Source organism: Camarhynchus parvulus, chromosome 12 (assembly GCF_901933205.1).
Source record: "Camarhynchus parvulus chromosome 12, STF_HiC, whole genome shotgun sequence".
NCBI lineage: Eukaryota > Metazoa > Chordata > Aves > Passeriformes > Thraupidae > Camarhynchus > Camarhynchus parvulus.
Genome location: NC_044582.1, coordinates 6,616,132 through 6,628,849, shown reverse-complemented (window position 1 = coordinate 6,628,849; position 12,718 = coordinate 6,616,132). Strand labels below are relative to the sequence as shown.

General features: G+C 37.0%; 1 protein-coding gene across 1 annotated transcript in view; it reads right to left on the bottom strand.

The window, feature by feature from the left end:
* The window catches only part of CACNA1D (calcium voltage-gated channel subunit alpha1 D), a 169,076-nt gene that overhangs the window by 39,079 nt on the left and 117,279 nt on the right, over positions 1–12,718 (bottom strand). The window contains exons 23-31 of the mRNA XM_030956521.1: positions 12,214–12,301; positions 11,631–11,738; positions 11,407–11,459; positions 11,002–11,148; positions 10,115–10,316; positions 8,823–8,981; positions 8,030–8,140; positions 2,518–2,601; positions 2,104–2,187 (exon numbers count right to left, since the gene is read on the bottom strand). Of these exons, the coding sequence (XP_030812381.1) occupies positions 2,104–2,187; positions 2,518–2,601; positions 8,030–8,140; positions 8,823–8,981; positions 10,115–10,316; positions 11,002–11,148; positions 11,407–11,459; positions 11,631–11,738; positions 12,214–12,301 (1,036 nt within the window). The remainder of the gene's footprint in view (positions 1–2,103; positions 2,188–2,517; positions 2,602–8,029; positions 8,141–8,822; positions 8,982–10,114; positions 10,317–11,001; positions 11,149–11,406; positions 11,460–11,630; positions 11,739–12,213; positions 12,302–12,718) is intronic.

Here is a 12,718-nt window from a genome sequence, read left to right as displayed (position 1 = left end):
GCTGAGCTGTTTCCTCAGCACAGGACAATCCCATCTGTGATCCCACAGCAGTGTTTAGTTCACACTGAGGACATGAAATATTCACACTCGTGTCTCTCTTGCATTGCTCAATCTAGATGATTCTGCCCCTACAATTAGAGCTGTGACAAGATCTGATTTTCTGTCAGTGCTGGTGATTTACCCTGCTCCAAATCAGCCCTCAAACAAGGCTGAGCTTCCTCAGCTCAAGAAGTTTCTATAGTGGGAATTTTCCCAGGTGCTGTTTCAATCATGCTTGAAATCCCATTGGAAACAAAGTGTCATCAGCATCTCAGCAGAGATGTATCTTTCCCAGGATCACTGCCAGCCTTAGATAACAAGTACAGGTGGAATGGCACAATTCAGAATGCTGAAAAAATACTGGGGAAAAGATTCTGAAATACTGGATTTGGATGACAGAAATGTACACTAAACTACTCAAGTAGGAATAGTTTGGTAGAATCAAAACAATGAAAGTAAAAATCTAAGAAATTTCCCTGGACACTCTACAACATTAAATGTTCCATGTTGAAAATGGGAAATCAAGGCCAGAAATATATAGAAACCATAATACATTCTTGACTTGCACAAACAAAGCACAGAAAAATGGCAAGACCAGAAACAGACAATGCTTAGTACACAGAGAGTCTGCTGTGCAAAAGAAGAAATCAAAGATGAGCATTTTTTTCTCTTGTGAGAATAACATGAAAACTAAGAAATAGCAGTGCTGGTTGTTGACTGTGGTGTGTACTTATCTTGGACATTATCACTTGGTCTTCAGAATATTTTCCAGACAGCTGTGGGAATTGCTAAATCCCAGTGTTCTTCCCAGCTGACAGCCCAGTCAGAGTTACAAGGAGTGCTGTCCAATTAACACTGCCCGTACACTGCTGAATGCAGACACATCTGCTTTGGCCATGGAAGCACCTCTGAGCTACCCCTCAATCTCTTCACAGTCAAATACCTTCTGCAGTTATGAGGGAAAGCTATTCTAAATGATTGGTGTTTTTACTCTCCTCAAATACTGTGCTCATCTACACCAGTACTACTGTGAATAGAAATTTGGATGAATTGCAAATACTTGAGCTGTAAATCTAAATGCAAAATTTTTCTGGGGAAATAAAACAAACCCTAAAGTAAACAAAACAGGGGGAAAAAACCCAATCAAAATAAATCAGAGGCAGCTTTTACAAATGAACTCCATGAAGAATAATTATACTTAAAGAAAAGTCTCAAAGGGACACTGCTGTTCTGGGCTGACTGACCCTCCCTGTCAGCTCATGTTCCTTCAGTTCACAGGAAGATCCATCCCCACAGAACTGAGAAAAATCAGTCTGAAACCTAAAGGTCAGGATAAAGTTCTTCTGCTCCCATGTTCTCTCATCACTCCTCCATTTTCTGTCCACAAACTCAGTCAGTCATGAGACTCCCACCGTTTAACACAAGACCAGGAAGCAACTTCAAGGTGAATCTGTTGGCCAAACACCTATTATGTGCAATGGCTATCAGACAAAATTCTAGTAAATGATGGAGTTTTCCAAGTACTTTAAGAGTAATTCAAACTTCCAAGCACTTACTGCAAGATATGAAAAACAAAAGGACTGGGAAAAAATAAACATTCTATTTTCCACAGCATGGAAAGCCTGACTTTCTATGTGGCCTCCTTCTGCAACCTCATGAGATATGAATGGCCTCCAAACCCCAACCTCTCACAGAAAAAGAAATCATCATTTGTTAAACCAAGCCACTGAAAACTTACAGAATCTTGAATTATCTTTGTCACATTAGCTACAAAAAGCAATGGGCTTCAAGTAAGATAGTAACATAAGCTTAAATAATTTTTTTTAATATTTTCTGTGCATATATAGAAAAAACATTTTATTGTCTCACTGTGCTGTGTGCAACTATACAAGTATATAAATAAATAACAGCAGCTTGTACAAACATCTGTAGCAGTGTTTTGGTCTCTGATTCCAGGCTTAAACATACTTTTATAAAAAAGGACTTTTTTGGGATTAAGTTTACATTTTCTGTATTTCTTGATGACAGCAATTACTTTTTAGTGCATGAACAGTTGCTACTTACATTAACTTCTGTTATAGCAATATCAACGACGCTACCAACAACAATTAAGGCATCAAAAGTGTTCCATGCATCAGTGAAATAGTGCTGTTAGGACAAGCATTCAGCAGAAAGAGAGCAAGAGAAAAACACAAACAGAAAAAGAGAAGAAAAGGACAGTGTTATAACACAGAAACACTCTAGGCTTCTCTGATGTACCACTATACAATCTAAACTTTCCCTTTCATAGCTAAAAAAGATTGGTAGAAAAAAAAGGCTATTTATTTCCCATATCAACATAATTGACCTATGACTGGTCTGTACTCAAAACTTTAGAAACATCAGATCAAAATCTGTGACTTGTCCAGATGATGGAAATAGTGGGGAGACAGAGAAAGAGAAGTAGGGACTGGGGAAAGTAAGCTGGGATATACTCACATCAGCTTCACTGAGAACGACGTCTACTATGCTGCCAATAACGATGAGGGAGTCAAACGTATTCCAGGCATCACTAAAATAGCCCTGAACAGAGCAGGCAGGGTGCAAACGTTTGTGATTACACATGAAATGTCAAATATTTGCATACTTCTGTTTAGTTTTGCATAAACAGAAATTAGTTAAACAAAACCTGTGGTCTAATGAGAAAACAAAACAAAAACCAAACAATATTGCCTACTGAAGGAAAAGCAACATAGATGTGCATGTGTGTGTATATATATAATTATATATATACATGTACAGACACACACACAGACACACACACTCTACACATGCAGAACACACCATCAGATAAGCACGATGTTGGCAAGCAAGCCATCATCCAAAACTGGTTTTGGGCTTCTAGCAAGGCTGAAAAATTCTAATATAAATACCCTAATGAGGAACAAGGCCCCTTTTATTATATTTCTGCAAGACCAAGCCAATTGAAACCTCCTTATCATCAAGGATTTTGTGATAGTCTTATCTAAGTGGTTGGTAAAAATATTCAAAGGGTCACGTCTCATCACTGGCTAAACATGCACAGTTATTAATGTGAAACTGTGCATAAAGGTTAGAGAACTGACTTAATCTTCTATTCATAAACTAGGTCTAATATAGGAACTCATCCCACATTTGCAGTCAGAGGGTGATTCTGTAGCCAGTGAACCACAGCAACCTGAACAATTTCTTAATGCTTTTGGTTGGTGCAGCCAGTCCAGTGTCTGAAAACTCATTTTCGTCAATTGCTTCATCATCCTTCTGATGTTTTATGCCTTTAAATATATTCCCCACATGTGTGTTCCTGGGACATGGCTGCAAAGGGATATAAAGGTCTATAATGCAATTAGCTGACTGTGGGCATAAAACAGCACATTTGGCCAAAGAGGCTCTTCAGGAGAATCCTCCAGGTAGGTTCCAGTGTGGAATAAATCAAAATGTATTACAATTGTTAAGATAACTATGGAGACCTGAGGTTTCTGCAATATGTGGCTTTTTCCCTAGTTGTTATAGAAATCCAGAACTGCAAAAATTACTGAACTTGCCCTTTACCTCATCCTGATATATTAAAGTATCAGTCTACCAAGACTAAGGAATGTGCATTACATGAGAAAAGTTAGAATGTACATTTTGTACATGTACATTTCTTGGTAATTAATTTTAAAATACTAACTTTTCAGCCACTGTTGAAGCTCTAAAATAATACATTTAACAAGAAATTTAAAATTACAAACGTGCTAATCTAACCTTATATCTAGTCACTCTTTTTATTACACTGTTTGCTCTAAGATAATGTTTTAGCTGAGTAGTTTAAGTTATTATATGAGTTGTTAGCAAAAAAAAAAGAAAAATAGGTTCCAAATAGATTTTAGAATTGGACTGATATTTTTCTCAATATTTGAAACTTTTAGAATTTCTAGCAATTTCACAGTTTAAAGTAATGCACCTGAGTACATTAATATTTGAAAAAAGGCTTATTTTGAGTGGAAATTTCCTCTTGGAGACTATGAGAGAGCTGCTACAGTAGACAACAGCTCCACATTCTTGCAGAGGAAGCAGGGTCAGGAAAGGCTCATTATGTTTCTAATGCTACTCTTTCAAAACACAAATTGCTACCATCATTCCTTTGTCTAAGGAAGGGGCTGAAAGAGGAAAATAGATTAGAGTATTGTTATCTCTACAACCCTTTGCACTTCTCTGGTTCTTTGGGATCAACCACCAATTCCAGTTTTGGGGCAAAAGCCAGTGCTCTTGGATTTGGCCTCCTGAAGAAATGCCTGTGCTCCAAAGAGCTCTTGCACAATTCCCTGTTCCCTCCTTACTCTTCCTGCTCATGGGAACAAGTCATTCCCAAAGCTTTACTGAGAATCACACTGAACCATCCCAACAATACTGAATTTTATAATCCTAATGAGATTAGCAGCTGCCAACCAAAGAAAGGGAGCTGCTCTCATCATGTTCTTCCTGATCATTTGCATTCCTTATGTCTAAGTATCTTCCTTGATTTTAGAATAGCATTTTTATCAATATATACAAAAAATAAGAGACTATTGGCAAACAGCAAACACATAATCAGCACAATCCTTAGCTGTGCTATCCATCTTTCTCTACAATGGGAACCAAAAAAGGTCCTCAAAAAAAAGGATAATTTCAGCTACAGAAAAAGTTACTTTACTAGACATGCTACAAGATAAAGCACTGAAATAAAAAAATCACATTTTGATTCAATACAGCTAAAACACTTTACAGCTAAAATAATTTACACACTTATTTATTTATTTTATGAAACCTTTTCCATCAGTATAGACAAATATTGTTCAAACTAATATGTAAAGCAAAAGCATACAAATAAACAAAAAACTAAGAGAAAATAAAGATGGTTTTGGAAAAGGGAGGAATGGACAAGTCACAGCAAATAAACATCATGCAAATAAGTTGTTTTCACCACTGCAAGGACCCAAGATCAATTCACTTACTAGCCATCTTTCCTTTTTTCTTACAAAAATCTGATGTAAAACGACATGGAAAATCATTACAAGTTTAAGCAACAACTGGCTACCAGGAGGCTGTACATACGGTCTGTGTGGATGGATTATTTTTGATTCCAAAGCTGTATTTTGTTTTGAATGGCACTGAACCTTGCTGAGTAACAGATTTTGGCAAATGTGAGGAAAAAGACCTGTTCTTTTAGCTTATATTATGAAAAATTTGCTCACTGAGAAATGCCGAAGGAAAAAATCACAAATCCTGGGGAATAGGTAGGCATAGAGAATTAGCAACAAAATATGTTTCCAGACATCTACCACATAAATATTTTAGTTCTTTTAGTACTCTCTTGGAAAATTTAAGGCCTCATTCTGCAAAGCCTTATGTGATCCAATCTCCCAGTCAAGTGTGCCAGACGCTCAGCATCACCTTTCTATTGAGCACTTCTCCAGGTTTTATGTATTTCAGAGCTGCAAGGCAGCCTGCAGTGCTTTGATTTTACACAACACGGTATCATAGGAAGAGCATCAATAATTTATAGTAGCCTTAAATTTATATGACCAGCAAAACCAAAAGATCACCGTTTTCACAGGACTTTTGTCTGCATATTAAGGGGACACTGTCAAACAGATGAGATAAAAATTAACAGGTTTATATCTATTCTTATTTTTACAGAGTTAAATGGAGTTTTTATTTGATGCTTTGAACATCTCTGAAATAAGTTTTTAAAGCCACAAAATTAGTAAATAAAGCTTTATTCTGGTCAGACTAACCTAAGAGATCCACCCACCAGTGACATAGACATAGAAGAAATTTATCAGTCTTTCCTCATGGACCCTAAATCAAAGCATTAAGTTTGGTTTCAGATTGTTCCTACTATTATTAAACTTTAATATGAGTTAAAGCAATTAATTGTTGTTTTAAACATGCATCTATTTTGAAATTTAAAGACATTAAAATTCTGCTTAAGGCTGCTATCTGATTTTTGATTATTAATGAACTATGTAATGTGTTGCCAATAGGTTTTGTTGAAGAGTATCTGATAATTTACAATCTCCAAAGAATAACAGGAACAACCTTAAATATACTTTATTCCCTTCCTGCTCATTAGTATCTTCCAAAAGTCTGATTATCATCATGGTCTTTAAACCTTGTCCTGCTAATTAAAAAGTTTAAGGTGTTCTGCACCTATGGGGGACCGAAATTCAGGAAAGGAGACCTTTCCACTGGCAGTGTCTGCCTTTCAAACTCTCAGGGTTCAGATCCAGGGATGTCTCACAGTGAAAGCATCCAGTCAGATAGAAAGCATGTCGCAACAGAATTAAAGCTCAAATTGTACAGAGTCTTAGAGACCAGTTTTAACACATTGCATTTGCTAACAAGTAGGAAGCCCACAGTACAAATGGAGCACTGTGATTTGTACACTCATGATCAGACCACTGTGTTTGGCATTAGCTGCTATTTCTGACTACAGTCACAAGTGCATGGAGAACCATACAAGGATTCACAATCTTCTTTCAAAAAGCAGATGATAAAATGCAGCAAAGTCCTCTGTGCAAAACAAGGATATAGAACAGGAAATACAGATCAGGAAACACAACCAGCATACTCATGACACCGTGGTCCACACAGCTGAGCTAGCTCCTCTGGGGCCTCATATTGTGATATTTTTAATGTGAAACCCTTAGCATTTAAATAAGATAGCTGACACAAAAATACAAATAAATTCATTAGAAAAGTACAATGGACTGGACAGTGCAGAGCGAGACCACGGGAGAGCGGGTAAACATTCACCCTGAACTCCACAGTTCACATCTCAACACCAGATCTCAAGAGATGGATCACTCCTTCACTTCTGCAGGCAAATAAAGCTGGCTTTAAACCAAGTAGCTCAGGCTGTACAGCCAATCTCAGTACTAAATACAAGCTGAATAAATAGTTTTGAAAGTCTGTAAAGCTGTAGTCCAGCTGCTGCAGCCTGAGCTGTGGGCAGCCGTGCTGGGAGCACAGAACTGCCCGGCTCAGAGCAGGGATGGGGCTGCACAGAGCCAAGGCTGCTGCACTCCAGCAAGCGCACAGCTCTGCCAGCCCCTGGGCACATATCCTGGCTGCTTGAAAAGAAGGGCAATGGAAAAGGAAAAGTACCAGCCTTGGATGGTGAGAGCAGTAAACCTCAAATGGCTCATTTGGCTTTTTTCAAATTCCAAGTGTAGCAAGTGAGCACGTTTTACTCATTTACCTCGCCCAGAATAAACATTAATTTCATTGTACTAAAAACAAATTTAGTCTGTTTGTTCATCATTAACTTCTGCACTTCATAAATGCAGTATGAGAACTGAACAAAAAGGCTGCATTAGCTGCCACAGGATACTTCTAGCTTTTTTCAATTATAGTTACCAGTTTCACTCGCAAATCTACTTTTAAAATGTGCCTGAGTCATTCATATTGACAGTGTCCCTTTAAAACAAGGAATCAACTACTCAGTGTGGGGCCTTCTACCAAATATTATGTATATATAACTGAAAATATAAAAATCTAAAAAGCCTATTGCATATGTAAATTATTTATGTGTATGTTTGTAATACTTGGATGTATTTTATAAAATAAAGATAATATTTTGCATTTTAGAATGGGAAATTATACTCTATACAGGTCTTTACTGGAGATTAAATTAGTGTCAAGTAATGAATATAGTACCCAGAACAGGAGATGTGGTAATGCTTCTAACAGGAAATCATTTATCTGATTTAGAAAGGGCCATTTTTATTACCTCAAAATATTCTAGATCGCATCAACCACTTCCTTAGATTTTTTTCTGATATCTGCATTTCATTTCCTGGAGTTACATTTCTATTATAATTTCTCTGATAGATAAAGGTGGGAAATGTTGTTTCTTTTTGTTCTTTGAATAATATACAACAAGTGTGAAACTCATCATACTTAATTCCTGTGGTGATGACCTAATTAAAGCATATCTTAAACTTACCTTGGGTTTGAATGCAATCAGTTTCAAAACCATTTCAACAGTGAACACTCCTGTGAAAACCATATTCATAATGTCCATGGCATCATTAAATAGCTTAGACTGTCCATAGTGCTGTGAATGAAAAATAGAACACTTACAAAAGTAAAGGCTTTAAAATGTGAAGTGAAAGCAAGGCAGCCTAAGACAAAGTTGACAAAAAATCAGCATAGGAAAACATTTTCTAGTAAAATGTGAAGCACATCTATATACATGGAAGATTAGCTGAGTAACCCTGGTCAAGCATGGAACTGTTTCAATTTATTCTGTTTAGGCACAGAGCAGAACAAAACTGTCATTCCTTAACATCCTAAGGGAATCTCCAGAGAGAAAATTGTTCCCTCAGAATAGGAGTATTAGATAACAACATTTTCCCAAGTTTTATATGCAAGGTTTTAAAATTACACAGGCTTGTGTCACACCTGCTTAGAAAGCCTGAAGTATGGTAGTCACAAAATAACACAGTGTGTAGGAGGTATATTTTTAAGAGGACAGTGTATGCAACTATACTGAAAAAAGCAGAATGATTTTGTAAACTGAATTCAAGCCACCCTTTTTCTTACCAAAATCTGAAATACTAGGGAAAGAAAGAGACAGCTAGAATATGTCAGAGAAAACTACTGTGATCAGAAGTGCTTTCTTTGAAATTCTACTTCATAAAAAAATACAGGTTGCCATCATTTAAAGGCATTATACTTCCCATACCCTTCCCCTCAATTTATGCCAACAGCTTCAAGAGAGTTTCTGCTTTTCCTACCTGCATAGCCAAGCAGAGGGTGTTCAGCATGATGAGGACAAACATGATGTATTCAAATCCAGTAGAATTCACCACATACCAGAACTTGTACTGGTAAGGATTTTTTGGAATATATCTACGGAGAGGACGAGCCTTCAGGGCATACTCTACACACTGCCTCTGCAAAGCAAATACAGCAAAAACTGTCAGACTAAAACCTAGCAGATTAGCAACTGGGAACACAATCTTTAAGTGAGAACTGTTAAATGTAACTCTCAAAACCAGTCTGTCTACTTGATTTAGGGCCTTTTATTATTAAGCAGAAGGAGCTCACCAATCCTTACTTGATTATTTACAACCGTATCTAACCACATCCACTAGTCAGCCACATGCAAAAATCAAATAATGCTCATGGAAATTCTGGAGGGTTTTGCCTCTAGACACTAATATATTATAGTATGTATGCACATAGTACATAGCAGGACTATTAAGTCATCTATAAACCATGTTTTGTTTTTACTCCCTTGTCAACCAACAATGGGCCTGCCTAACATAAAACCCTAGAATCAGCAAAATAAATACTGAGGAGGAGTTACTTCTAATAGCTCAGTTAAATTGCCCAGCAAAACCACATATGTAGGAACATCATGGATTCATCTCATAATCTATTAGAGCCCAAAATCTTCAGGGCTGGGCCTCCTACTTGTCTCTGAAGGATTTCTTATGGGGTCTAATGGGGTACATGGTGCAGAAAGAATCCTGCCTGCAGTCTCTTGCTTGGCTTTTTTTAAATGAAGTCAGCCAAAAACACCCCAAAAATTGTGACTTATGAGTTTCTCAGACAAAGGATTAAACAGTAAATGGGGACAGATTTTTGTAATTTTAGTCTGAATATCCCCAGTGAATTTCTAAATAAATGGGGGTGAGAAGTGGAACATTTTGAAAACTTGAACTTTGGACACTTTCAGGCTATTCAGCACACAAAACTATTTTCCAGTTCTTAGTGTAAAATCTATCTTTGCCTCAGGATAACCTGGCTGTATTCTTATTAATGTGACACCAAAAAGCAAGATGCTAGGAAGTCAACAAGCTTAGTGGACACCTTCCACAACAAAAACACTGATGGGTTGGGCTCACAGAAAGGTACAACAACCTGAATACCCAGCTAAATAAATACCCAGATAGTAAAAAAATTAATAAATACTAAGCTATGTGTTTGGTGCCCTCTTCTGCCCCAAAACAGAAAGGATGTTCTTCATGCATAAACAAAAAAGGCTACTTTCAAAATTTAAGAATTCATTATTTATGTTAACCTGATTTTTGTCCAGCTCACAGTTCTTGTACTCTTGTTCTCCCTGTTCTTGGAATGTAACAATGACGAAACCAACAAATATGTTCATCATAAAGAAAGCAATAATGATGATATAGATGATGAAAAAGATGGAGATCTCCACTCTATAGTTGTATACAGGTCCTACATTCTCGCCATTTGAATCAATGGCTTTGTATAGCAGCCTGAAAAACAAACAAAATTTTATCTTTATTACCATTAAAATGAGAAAAGAGTAAAATATGCAGACTCAGAGGACAGGTTTCAGAAATGGTCTGATGTTCACTGATATCTTCTTCTATTTACTGATAGTGCTTGCAAGAATGCAGAAACCAGAAGAACCACAGCACGCTTTGTTATATTCTCCTTTTTCTGAAAACATTAAATTAATGACCCAACTTTTGTATTTTTCATTTATTTATTTATTTCCCCAAGTAAAATTTTCTCATTTAGGGAAATAGTGAGTGGCAGTTAGCTCTTTCTAGATTTTTCTATGAGTGTACTGCTGTCTGATTTTTTAGTAAAATGTTTACTGGAAGGCCTAAAACTTTCAAATTAGCTTTATTTAAGGGCTATTGATGGATAAGCATTTAGAATTGTAACTTCCATTAGAGCTAAGGAGAAGTTCCTTATAGCAAATGCAGCAAGACTGGGAATCAAACAATACAAAAAAGTTCACCTTTTCTTATTTTTCCTGAAATATGGGCTAAGTGCCCAGATTCAGGATAATAGGTTTCTTTATTTCCTCCCTTTTTACACCACCACTTAAAACTGCTCTACTGCCCAAAAATGTCTGGGAAATGACAGTGAATTGTTCTGGAAAATGCAGCTCTGGAAACAAGGCTGTGCAAACACGCAGAACCCACTCACGCTGGCCAGCCTTCAAAGGTGGAGACTGTGAACAGGGCCATCATAGCAGACAGGACATTGTCAAAGTTGAAATCACTGTTTTGCCAGACCCTCTCTTTGACCATGGGACTATCGACATCTCCGTCCTTATAAACGATGTAAATCCCTCTGTGGAAAGAAACCGGCATTAGTGAAATGCTGAACTGGCCTCAGGGTAACTCAGTGCCCCATTCAAAGCTGTTTCTTCCATTGCCTCCTCATGCTTGCTTTATTTCCTTGCTAACCTGTGTTTTCTGGTGGGTTTAAGATGACAATTCCAATTTACACAGCCCTAAAGAGCCTGACCCATGCACAATGCCTGCCCATGCACAGTTTAAGTTATTCAGAACAAAAAGTGGCACATTCTTAGAGCAAAGATCTCCTCACCGGCATTCCTCAGGGTTCTGTTTGGCCTCATCAGTGCACTTGTAGAACTTTCCCTACACATAAAAACAAAAAGCAATGACAAAATGCAGAATATGCAAAAAAAAAAAAAAGCTTTTATACTCTGATTGGTTCAGGATGGGACCAGCCCAGTCCCAGCAGCAAAGCACCAAGAACTCAATTCAGCTTTTCTGTTCTTTATGGACTGTAAATTCTCAGTGTCTTACCTTAAACAGCTGCACCCCAATACAAGCAAACATGAATTGCAGCAGAGTTGTAACAATCATGATATTACCAATAGTTCTAATAGCCACAAAGACACATTGAACAACATGCTGGAAAGAAAGAAAAAAAATAGGTTTCAATGCAATTTGCCACAGACCACATATCATAAAAGTCATTTCTGCATTCTTTTTTAAAATTACTATTTTTCTATTGCCAGCATAATACCTAACACTGTAATTTGACAGGTTTTCTAAATTTGTCTGCAAGTTTGTTGACACAGACCCATCAACATCCACTGACTAGAAATTACATAGGCACTATGGATAAAGAACTAAAATGCACTGACAGGTTGGGTCATCACAGTCCAAATCTGCTCAGTGGCAGCTCCTGCACACACAGACTGCTGTAACTGTGGGCAGAGCCTGGGCTGGCTAACATCAGACATGTTTAACAATCAATGACTGATTTCTGCCCTTGCTCTGTGAACTTCTGCAGAAAATTTCTCTTGAGCAAGAATTTTTAACCTGTGGCAGGACTGGAGAATCAGGCTGCCAGAAATATAACCTAAAAAATAAAAATAAACACCTTAAGTCCTTTTGCTCTGTTGATTGCCCTTAGAGGCCTCAAGACTCTTAAAACTCTCAGAATCTTCACGACTGAGATAGCACTTGATCTAGAAGAAAAAAAAAAATTATACTGTTACTGTAAAGGTAACTGATTTTATTACAGAATAACAATATTGTTGTAAATTCTTGAAATGTGAAATCTGAAAAAAAACCCCTCCAACTAGAACTGTAAGATATGTATACAAGGTTTTTCTTTATTCTTTACTGATTCTTTATTATTACAAAATAGTATAAATCTCATAAATACCATAAGAATCATTTTGATTTCTGGAGCAAATTTGGAATTAACAGCTTAGAAGCTCATCTAAGACCATAATGAAGCAAAACAGTCCCCACAGTATTTTCCAGTGTTGACAAGCTCTTTTGAAGACACTGTGTAAATCCTGTAAATCAATGAATCCTTCAATTTTCAACTAACCTCAGATGAAAAGATCTCAAATGACTTTGATTCTCTCTGTTTAAGT